Source organism: Uloborus diversus, chromosome 4, assembly GCF_026930045.1.
Source record: "Uloborus diversus isolate 005 chromosome 4, Udiv.v.3.1, whole genome shotgun sequence".
Lineage (NCBI taxonomy): Eukaryota > Metazoa > Arthropoda > Arachnida > Araneae > Uloboridae > Uloborus > Uloborus diversus.
In genome coordinates, this window is record NC_072734.1 from 43778316 (window position 1) to 43790622 (window position 12307).

The window sequence follows — 12307 nt, forward strand, 5'->3', positions numbered from 1 at the left end:
ACCTAAAAGTGTAGGCTGGTGTTATTTTGACCCTTTTGAGACAAAAATAAATAAGAATACATTTACTGATGCTGGAACAGAGAACCAATTCAAAAATACCTCTTAAAAAATAACATTGAAAGAATATGAAGCATTCATAATGTTTTGCACGTAAAAAGGAGCTTTAGCTGCTAGTTCTGAAATGCAACTGAAACAGCTCTGGTTTTTTTGAGGTCATTTTAAGTTTTATTTTAATAATTTATTATACATTCATAAAACATCTACATATTTTAAGTAAACTGCATTTATTTTAAATATGTTTATTTTAAACTATTTTTTTCATATATATACTATTCTGTGGGGAATATCTATATGTGGGGTATTTCTAGGTATACGAAGACAGCCGTTATTCTAGGGTTAAGCATTATTTCAAAGCTAGTCAAATATAAAAATCTATTATTAAATAAAGTTAAATCAAAAGTTCCTTACCATCTGGCTCCCTTTACTTCCCCACGTAACGTATTGAAAAACGGCATTGGGCATATCAGGCAAAAAAGGCTGCATTTGCCTACATAATAAAAGAAGAAAGATTTAAGACTCAAAGGAAAAAACGCAATATATCTTCGACAAACAAAAAGGAAGATGATTTCTTTTTTGCCGTCTCACACATAAAGATGGAATTACGTAGGATAATGGAAAAATTTAGTTTTCTTTCTAAAGAGGAAGGTAAACTTTGGATTTCAGCGAATTTTTCTCTTCTCTGATATTGAATTTCAAGTAATAACTTAATATTTCTTCTTACTTATTAAATATAAATTTGCAAATTTATTAAATTTTTTCTTCGAAGGAAGAAACTGGCAAATACACGTCATAATAAACAAGTCCAAATTAGTATTTTAATTTTCTTGAATAAAGAACTTTGAATTAAATTTATTTTTCTTATATTTCATCATGCTTACAGCACTTCTTCGCCTTAAGGGGGTCCGGGACACAAAAATCCTCAAATTTTGCATTTTTTTTTTATAATTTGAAACATTGCTCCGTTTTTTTCTGCTTAAGAGGACGTTTGAATCTTGTTTCTACCTTAAATAGAACGAAAATTATAGTTATTTTTGTTGCATGCATCTAACGACTGTGTACATAACTTTAAAACTTTAAACGCGTTTTTCTCCATGATGCAATTTTTCCCGATTTCTTGCGTTTAAACTCTTATAAGTCAGGAACCGATAGAGATAAAGCAATGAAACTTGGAGCATATCTTTTTCAAGCAATTTACTTTAATTTTTATTCGGCGAATTTGAAAAAAATGTTTACTGCAAAAATTATGATTTTTTAAAAAAAAAGTATCATCGAAATTTTCGAAATTTTTCTTCAAATATTTTTTATTTTTTATTGAATCAATATTTTTAAAATCGCCGAATAAAAATTAAAGCCTAGATATTTGTGCATACTTTTTTGAAAAAAAATTGAAAATTGACCAACAATATTTTGAGTTATAGCAATTTAAAGCAACCCCATTTTTTTGAAAAAAACTAATTAAATTTAAATAAAAAAATATTTTTTTTTCATATTTATGTTATGATTTTGCTTATTAAATAAATGATGAATCAGTTCAAAAAATTTCAGAACTCTAAAGTACATAATAAAAAAATTTTCAAAATGTGTCCCGGACCCCCTTAATTCAGAAAAAAAAAGAATTATCTTTCTTTTACTGCTCTACGTATATTTAGTGAAAGTCAAAGGAGTATGTGCTAAGCAACACAGATTTCAAGCAGTAACAAGAATGTTGCTCATCTTTATGTGGTGCGAACAAGTTATAAGGCATCCATTTTTTTCCACTGAAGTGTAAATGTGTAGAAAGATTTAAATGCTTTTAAAATTGTTCGTCTTTGGAAACATTTCGTCTTTCGTTAGATCGAAACCAGCACTATGCTATTGACGGCGTGAATGCAATGACTGTTCGATTGCACCACCCCCTTTTGAGCTATTTTTGCCAAAATCGAATCAGCCCTTGTACCCACTAACGTCTACCTGTCGATCAAATTTTGTTTGAATCAAACAAAATTGTTCAATTCTTTTCGAGATACAGCAGTCACAATTATCTAGAAAAAACGTTTGATTGCTCAACCCCCTTCGAGCTATTTATCCTCTAGGGTAAACATATAGACTAAATTTTGTTTGATTCTACCCATTACTTCCTGGGATATTGCGTATGAAGGAGAAAACGTTTGATTGCTTCTCCCCCTTGAAGGAATTTTCGCCAAAAACTATTGGACACCAATTCACATGGTGGTATATATGTGTATCAAAATTCGCTCAATTTCATGCAGTAATTTTTGTTCTAGAACGGTTACAAAAAACTGGTCACACACACATTTTTCAAAAATGGTCAAAATGGACTCAGCCCACTTCAAAACGTGCAAATCCATCAAAATTCAAAAAATTTCATGAATCTATTACTTTTCCTCTGTATATTAGATATAGAAGAGGGAAAAGGTGGTGAAGTTAAGTTTACAAGATCAACATGTATTCATTCGTTTCCCGGAGGTTGTGGTTCGATTTCCAAACGTGGCCTGAGTGTTATTTCCTTCTCTTTGTAGAATAAATTCCACTCCGACGCACAGTGGAGCGAAAACGCCAAAAAGCGCTATAAAAAGTCTTTAATCCTCTCTCGCTTGTTTGTTTACACAGGCATGTTATTATGGAGTTTTTTCGATTTGGTTGGACCCAGGGTCCAAAGTTCGCAGGTTTACGCAGCTAACTCCTTTTCAGGGTCTTTCAGCAGACCATTTAGGAACAACTAATATTAATTTCTAAGAGGATATTTTTTTTGTAGAGTGTTTTCAAAAAAATAACTTTGAATTCCCAAGTTTTCGGTGCTGATCAAAACCGATTTCCGGTTTGAGAATTCGATTACTCATTTTTTTCATCCTATTACTATCGTTGGACATGAAATAAATTAAATATACTCGCCTTTATTAAGAAAAAAAAATATCGACTGCCTTAAAGCAATTTTTGTAAATTCCCACACTCATGGTTCTTCAACTTTCTAAAGGATCCCTTCAACTTTGTAGTGGACGAAGGGCTCTAAAATTCCAGTTCTGATTGCTTAAGAGGTAGGCAGGCCTGTGCAAATTTATTAATCCTCCATTGGTCTAATATAGGAAAAACCCATTTATAAGCGCTTTTTGGCGTTTTCGCTCCACTGTGTAACGTGTGTTACATTTAAGACGTATAGTACTCACTGTCGGGCTCAAAAAACAGCCCGTATTGAAACGAAAAAAAAGTGAGAAATGTAGTGAAAACATAAGGAACGTTAACAATGTTAACAGGACGTTAAAAGAAGGTAGCAGTCGCTGCTTCCGATAGCCTGATTTGTGATCTCGCAGCTTAAATAGCCGTGCGTCCGCCATCTTGGGGTTAAGTGATACTTCGCTCTATGTCTGTTATGATGAAAGACATAGAAGAAAGCATCATTTAGTCGCAAAATGGAGGACGTGTCTCTACTTATTCTACGATTAAGGGCTTTAGTCAAGGCTACTTCTGTTCATCTATGAATTCGCAGTTCTAGAATTTGTGATACCTTTTTCGCATGTCTCAATAAATTGGTGGTGAATTTTGTTCGGTTTTTCACACTGAAGCGGAGAAAAATAATGTTTACACGTTGTTTATGTAAACTAAACTTTGACACTTAAGGTATATGGAACATTGTTCCTGGCAAGGATCAAGATATTATTTACATGATATATGGTATAGTGTCGTATTTTATGTTACTACAAGCGATATTTTTCTTGAAAGTTTTGACAGAATTTGGATCTTTTGAATTTTATTTCAGAAAAAATGGAAACCTTATAACTTGAACGCACCCATTAAGGGGGTCCGGGACACAAAAATCCTCAAATTTTGCAATTTTTTTTTTATAATTTGAAAAATTGCTCCGTTTTTTTCTGCTTAAGAGGACGTTTGAATCTTGTTTCTACCTTAAATAGAACGAAAGTTATAGTTATTTTTGTTGCATGCATCTAACGAATGTGTACATAACTTTGAAACTTTAAACGCGTTTTTTTCCATGATGCAATTTTTCCCGATTTCTTGCATTCAAGCTCTTATAAGTCAGGAACCGATAGAGATAAAGTAATGAAACTTGGAGCATATCTTTTTCAAGCAATTTACTTTAATTTTTATTCGGCGAATTTGAAAAAAACGTTTACTGCAAAAATTATGATTTTTTTAAAAAAAAGTATCTTCGAATTTTTCGAAATTTTTCTTCAAATATTTTTTATTTTTTATTGAATCAATATTTTTAAAATCGCCGAATAAAAATTAAAGCTTAGATATTTGTGCATACTTTTTTGAAAAAAAATTGAAAATTGACCAACAATATTTTGAGTTATAGCAATTTAAAGCAACCCCATTTTTTTGAAAAAAACTAATTAAATTTAAATAAAAAAAATTTTTTTTTCATATTTATGTTATGATTTTGCTTATTAAATAAATGATGAATCAGTTCAAAAAATTTCAAAACTCTAAAGTACATAATAAAAATTTTTTCAAAACGTGTCCCGGACCCCCTTAATATACAAACGCAAATACGTAGTCAATAAAATGCTACTGTGGAATGTCACATCATAATCGCGGGCTGAATGCTATAACTCAATTATTTTTCATATTGCTTTCAGGAAAAATGATAGTCGAGAAATGCTGCAATAGGATGTCACATCAAAATCGCGGAATGAATACTTCAACTAGTTACTACAATTCAGTTACTTTTCACACAGCTTCTAGGAAAACTTAATAAAATAATGTTTTTTCACGACTCTTGGAGAATGTGAATGTTGGTTTTAAATGTTATTAAACTTTCATTTATAAATTTTATATCATTATAAGTGTTATGTCTTCTTTTGAACAAAAAATCAACAAAAATGAAGCATTTTATTTTCCCAAATTAGTCGTCAGCTATAGTTGCGGCAAATATAGCCTGACAGCGTTGTGAAGTCTTTGTAGATCCTAATTACAGCATTATGAAGCTGCCAGGTAAGGTTTGCCTCAACTATAGTTTAAATATTCAGTCCACGATGTGACCTTCCTATTAGCATGTTTTTTGTTCGCAAGTTTGCATTATTATTATGACTATGCAAACTATTTTTACAAAAACATAGAAATTCAACAAATGACGAAATTCAATATTTAGATGACTTTACATTTCTTGAAAAACTAATAAATAAATAAACTTAAGATTTTTTTCTGATTCTAATTTATTGACGAGCTATGAAAGTAATTAGTACATTTAAAAAATATTTTTATCGATATTTAAAAAACTATTTAAAAACATATTTTTTATCGACCAAGCAAAAAAACAGCAAAGTAAGAGATAAGCAAACAGTATGGTCAAATGGCGTCTGAATCAAATAGTTCACTTAAAAACATTTTCGGCCGAACTAATACATCTTTAAAATAGCGGAAAAAGCATGAAGAGAACAAAACGTGTTTCGTAAGTGCACTAGAATCAGAAGCATTACGTACTGAGAACTAAAACAATGCGATACCAATCATAATGCTCTCCATAGAAATACTTACTCGGTTTCAACAATGAAAACTTTGTACTTCGCGGTGAAAGAATGTTTAAATACCTGAAAAAATAAATTAATTTATTCTTGTCAAAATATTTTTTTTCTTTAGTCATAGATATAACTTTCAATCAGTCGGAAATAAAGCAAATAACAATCAACATAAAATAAAATACACATTATAAAGCAAAATAATCAACAATATTACTATTATGATGTGCTTCATTAAAATAAATTTTTATTGTGCATGCCACTTCATGGCTTAAAATTGAGCATCCACATGATTTAACTCGAAATTTAAAAAGAAAATTTAAAGCTAAGCATTAAATAAGGCTGATTTAGTTCAAAATTAACTCATACGCAATTTATTTTACTTGTAAATGGTTAGAAAATACTACTTTAAAAAATGACTAAAATAAAGTTGTACCCCAAACATTTTTCAAAATAAAAACAAAATATATTTTTTGAAAAATTAGTTGAAAAATTGTGTAAAGTTGTTTTTTGTTGCTCCTGTAAAATTAAAAAAAAAAAAGGATTAGGTTGGTTTTAATACCAAATCCTTTGTATCTATATATTGATCTAATCGACTAAGTTGAATTATATTTTGATTTTAGTTAACATTTAACATATTCGCAACATTTAACCCTATCTCGACATTACTGTTTCACCTTGTACTTTTATTAAACCAAAATGTAGTTCCGATGATGGAAACAAATTATAACCACCTATCCTAGAAACAGATACAAACGATCCTCCCTCAGTCATTAATTATCTGATGTTACTTTACTCGCAAAATACATTTTAGTTTTGCCAGCCAAGCATCGTTGATGAAATTAGCAGAGAGAATTAATTTAGAATTCTAATATCTAGAATAAATCTTTGAGGTGAACAATAAGTCAAAAGTTACAACATACACTTCATTAATCTGTTGGTATAGTTAGAATGAATAATGCTGTGTTACTATTTCTGTTAAAAGAAAGTAATGCTGTAAAGTCAAAAGTTTTGTTTTCTTTTATTCTTTTTTAATATTGTAAATTGGAAGCTGACAAAGTCTTCTTAACGAAAAGTGAGTCTCTCTTGTGTGTGTGTTTTGTTTCAAGCGTTCGTAAGTTTATTTTTATGTTTTTAAATACGGGTTATGAACTAACGTGTTATTTTGTACTGGTTTTGCAGTAAGTATCATGACACAATGAAGTTTGTGTCATGTTTTTAAACTAGGTTACTTATTTAAAAACATTTTAGCTTTGTTCTGATCTCATTGTTAAAATTCTTTAATGGCAGGAATCCAAAGTAAATTTAAAAAAAAAATCAATCAGACATGATTGATATTTTCTTAATTTGACAGTTTAAAAGGATTTTTTATTTTTTGCAGGATAAGCATTTCAAAGCGTCATATTCAGAGAAATATCGACTAAAACCATTTTGGTTATATCACGGGTTGGTGACCTGAGGCTAGTAATTTGCTTGTGGCCTAACTGTAACCATGTTTGCGTGTTTTGAAGAGTTTCATACTTCAATACGTAGATGGAGGGGGGGGGGGCGTGGTAGCCCGATCGGTAGAGTGTCGGATTCGGGGCCGGAGAGTCCTGGGTTCGAACCTCGATGATCGAAGACCCACCGTCGTCATTAAAGGGGACTGGGCGACGTTAAATATGCTCGTGGTCTCAATGTCCTCCAAGTGAAACGATACCTCTGGGGGTGCTAGTACTAGGTAGCTATTAGCTCCTGGGCTAGTTCTAAATTCTCATTAACTGTTCGATCCGGTGATGGTGCTGCCATCTATCGGTATATAAAATAATGGAGGCAAGGCACTTAGTATGCAGTCCTCGACATAAATACAGTTGTAGTCAATTGTGACTCTGAATACGTAGATGGGGAAGATCACCAGAAATATCGCCATAGACAAATTTGTTTAATAATCTTACGCATACAGCAAATTGCGCAGCAGTTAGCATACATGTACTTTCAGACCATAAAATCGGGACCCCCGGACATTTCTGCACATGGCTGAAAATAGTTTTTTTTTTTTTTTTTTTAATGAGGTTGAAAATCATTGAGTTTTTTTTTTCTTAGTTTTTGAATTCAAATGAAAATATATTTTGTTAAAATCCAAATTGTACAAGTGGTATTTAAAGGAGCATGCCCATTGCACTGACAAAGCTAGAATGTATTTAAAATACGTCTAGTATAATGAAAAGTTTTGATCTACAACAGTGGCGGCAAGTTAGGAAGCGAGGGGACCGCCCCCGCACTTTTTTCCTCATCAAAGATTGCCTGAACTTTAAGATTTTAATTTGTAAAAAAATTTGGGGAGATCACCCGAGCATCATCAACAACAGATTAAAATTGTAATTTTTAGATTTCGGTTTCGAAAACTTTCCAGGGGACAACAAGCAAAACATGCTTCCTCCTTCTTGTAAATTCAAAGATGGCCTAAGTTTGTGTTATTTAGGTTCCAATTTCGGAGTTTGTTTTTCTAGGAAGAGAACCCAGTTGCTTTACGCTTCTTACATCAGTAAAAATATGTAAAAATGCGTTTTTAAGACTCCAATTACGGAAGAAATTCGGGGATATGCCTCCGAATTTTAATTTGAAGTCACAAAAGAAAGCCTTTATGAGTTCCGAAGGAAAACCTCTGAACTCATTCTATCCTCATTAAGTCATTCAAAGATGTCCTGAAATAGCGGTTTTGAATCGATTCAACTTTGCGAAATTTTCGGGAGCGAACTCCATTAAGACTTGCCCTCAGTTTGTTAAAATGCCCTAAATTGCCTTTTTAGGACACCAGTTTTGGGATTTTTTTCGGGAAGTTACCTTATTTACATCACCAAAGACAGCCTAAACGTTTCTTCTACTACTTCAGCTTCGAAAATTTTTCGGGGGTCGCCGAAATATAGCCACAAGTGAAATCTTCAGCTTCTAAAAATCCCCTCCCCCCTACACCTATAATCTCCAATCGCCGCCATTGACTTACAAACTAACTACTATAGCTATTTAAAAATAAAGTATTTAATTAATTCTCAACCAGTACTTACCTGTTCATGATCATGGGATATAAGAACATATTTGCGATCGGGCGATATGCTAAAGGACTGTATATTGAGCGGTTTCTGAAAAGAAAAAAAAATACAAAAGTGTTACACATCAACGGAATAATTAACGAGTTTGTACATGGTTTAATATTCAAATCAAATTTTTATCTCTCTTACCAGTCAAGGTTGTCCCATTACTGAAATCGGACTCACGTTAGGGTCAAGGAAACTACCCTCATTTGCAATGTGATTTGACATTAAAAAGTACTATTTTATTGGAATTTAAGAGGAGATCTAAGCAAACTTTCTGTTTTTTAGAATGCTTGACTTTTACTTTTTTTTGCCTTTTGACTGCGAAGTGTATTCTAAGTAATGTCGTTACCTCATTCATTTCAATTAATCAAGGGATGAAATCCGTCCCCCTTTTAGAAGGAAAAAACTAGTTTGAAAACTTTTTGAGGTTTATGACCATAATATAAAGCAATAGACAAACTTGGGAAGAGAGAAAGATTTTTAAGCAAAATTATCATTATATACCTTGTAATAGTAATATATTATCAAAATCGTTGTCTTTAACTTTTGGACATATTATTTGTAGTACTGAGTATTAAAGATTGTAATGGTAAACAACTAAATAAAACATCTGTTTTAAAATTGTAAAATGATGAATGTCGAAAAAAATACGTAGAACGTAATTACAACAAAGCAATGATTACAGCTAAAATTGCTATTCCAGATGTGCAAAATAGATAAATAAATTATAGGTAATTATATTTCTTCACAGTGACTCTTATTTTAATCGGAATATATTAGGATTACATTTCTTTCGACCCATAAAAACATTTTTAAAAAGATATCATTAAAATTTTTTTTGATTCCGATTCTATATCAATCATTCTCGAAATGTTTCTTATTGTTGAACTGTGCTACTTGACTGCGTCTGTTTAGCAAGTCGCAGTCATGTCCATAAGTACGACATGACAAGCGCCTTGAGTAACTTGAAAGTCTAAAACGTGAAAACGGGCATTCAAGGTGTATTTTAGCCGGGTACGGAAAAAAATACTTATCTTCTTTAAAATGTGCTCATTTTACGATAAAGGCTTTGCAACCAGGGTTTTTTTTATATTTTTTTTTATTTTTAATGTTGTGTAAATCATTGATTGGGCATGGTATCAATAATGATATTTCTGTTTTGAATATTTTTTCAAACTTCGATGTTTGCTGTAATAAATCGATTTTTCAATGAAAGGCTATTAGCTGGTTACAGTTAGCAGCACTGTTTATAGTAAAACAACTAATAATCGCTAAAAGAACCTAGAAGCATTTCAGTCTCACAAAGTCGACACCAAATAAATTTATAATTTTCTTATAATAAAAACATTAAGCTTTTGGACATTTTGTAACTTTTTTAGGTCTATACGCATATTCTAAAGAATGTAATACCTTTGCAAGCTGCATTTTGTAGAAAACGTGCTTAAAAAAACCTAGTCTACATGAAGGTATCAAAGGTGTTACTACAAGTCTAGGGACTGCAGTACCAGTATAGCGGTATACTGAATACCGGTATTTCGCACAATTTTGCAATTTCGCAATTGCGGTACTTGCTGGGGTAAAATACCGGTATTTTCGGTATAAATTGAAAGTAATAAATAGTTTCAATTAAAGAACTTTCAACTTAAACTATAAGTAGACATTTAATAAGTTAAGTGTACATTTCTTTTTCCATGATACAGGACGAAAATCAATCTTTTGATGTAAAAATTTGGTTTTAAAAGCACTAACTAATAGAATATCATCTTTAGAAGATGGTAAGATGAATTTCATTTTCGTGAGCTTTTGTGCACTATGTTTTCAGGTTTTCCTTTTCCCTGATCACTCACTTTTCCTTTTGTGAAAGTTAATTTCGAGTGGAATTAATTTTGAATGCATTTGTTCTAGTAACATTTTATTCTAACCATCAATTGCAGTAATGCTTTTTTTCTTAATTTTTTGTCTTAACTATACAAAATTGCAAAAAAAAAATTTTCTTGATAGAAAAACAAATGGTAATTTGTTGTCACCGGTATTGGCTTGTTGTCCTGTCTCACTATTTGGCTTTATACTTTCCAAGATAATATTTAGAAATTATATAGTGTCTTAAAAAATTCATAGAGGTAAAGCATAATCAGTTAAAACATATTTTCAGATGTTTTTAATAATTATAATTGTAAATAATTTCTAAAAAAAAAGCTAAAATGAATAAGAGAAACTAACTAGATCAAATTCAGTCAAGTATATCTTAAACTTGAAACCAAAGCAGACACAAATTTCTCTTGCTCAAGAGAAAATGATGTTACTATTTGAAAATATCGTCTCTCGGAAAAAAATTACAACTAGCTATAAATTAAAAAAAAGTAATTATTATAATAATATACACAATAAGGGAGACACGGACACACACCTAAAAGGATTTATCCAAAAATAACACGTAAGAGACCGAATTATTTGAAGGTTAAGGACTTTTAGACAATTGGAGGATGTGTATCGCACATTATTAAAATACCACCGACCTGCATGATTTCAGAAAATTATTTTCAACTGTAGCAAATATGAGCACTAAAATGTGTCCCAGGCTTAGAGACGATCCAATAAATGCATTATGTTGATTATTATCATAAATAATACAATTTTTGTACAAAATCATAAAATGTGACATCAAAACAATATATTTTCATGATTTTTTTGAGAAATTTCAAATACCGCTATTAATACCGGTATTCCGGTATCAGGTCTCAAAAATACCGAATATCGGTATTGAATTTTTGATCCGGTATTGCAATGCCTATACAAAAGTCTAATGATCAATGACATACACTATACAGCATAAGAAAAATGACGGACCGAGTTTAAAAAGTCATACTTTTGAAATTTCTGCATTTATTACGAAAAGTGATACGTTATTGTAAAGAGAAATGTACCAAGTTTCTTTTACAGTTAACAAAGTTCGATGTGTGAGTCTTTTGTTACACGGTAAAAGTGACATCTGAAATTCAATGGGGTTTTTTCCTTCAGTCAAAAGTACTACTTTTAGTCACTGAAATTGATAGAATAAGCAAAAAATAAAAGACCCAGAAAATATTTTTATTTTCCCAACAATTGTTTTTTAATTAATTTTTTTAAATGTCCGATTTTTCAAACAAGGCGTGGTCTTGATGACGTCACAAATAATGCATTTTGGCGCTTCTTTCTACCACGGTTCCACGATATGATAATCAACAAGCGAATTAAAATTGAGCTCTACGCTTGAGATCAACCATATCGTTGCCAATACACGTGAGTAAAGATGCGAATTAAATATTTTGTTCTGTGAATGGCAACACCGAATGCCATTTCATCATTTGTGATGTCATCGGGCTGAAACATAAACAATGAAAGCGCACCGATTTAAGTATTTTTTTAAAAATATTAAACTTAAACAATTATTTAAAAAAATGGCCAGATCCCATGTTTTAAAGCATGCTCTTTCAAAAAAAAAAAAACTTTTAAAATTTCGGAAACGACCCCAGTTGTTTCACAAGTCATGGATTATCTTTTTGCGGTTTTACGTCAAAAACTGTTTATCTATTCCCGATGCCGAAAACACGACAAACTCCAACAACGCATTTTTGTAGCATTATGGAACCATCGAAAATATGATAATCCAAAATTTGTGGAACTAACAGGAGTGCGAGTCGATGTCGAGCAATTAAA

The 12307-nt window shown here is 31.3% G+C and overlaps 1 protein-coding gene across 1 annotated transcript in view; it reads right to left on the minus strand.

The window, feature by feature from the left end:
- Positions 1-12307, minus strand: part of LOC129220080 (inactive dipeptidyl peptidase 10-like) — a 100695-nt gene that overhangs the window by 44189 nt on the left and 44199 nt on the right. Inside the window, exons 6-8 of the mRNA XM_054854418.1 lie at positions 8582-8656; positions 5557-5609; positions 469-547 (exon numbers count right to left, since the gene is read on the minus strand). Coding sequence (XP_054710393.1) covers positions 469-547; positions 5557-5609; positions 8582-8656 — 207 coding nt within the window. The remainder of the gene's footprint in view (positions 1-468; positions 548-5556; positions 5610-8581; positions 8657-12307) is intronic.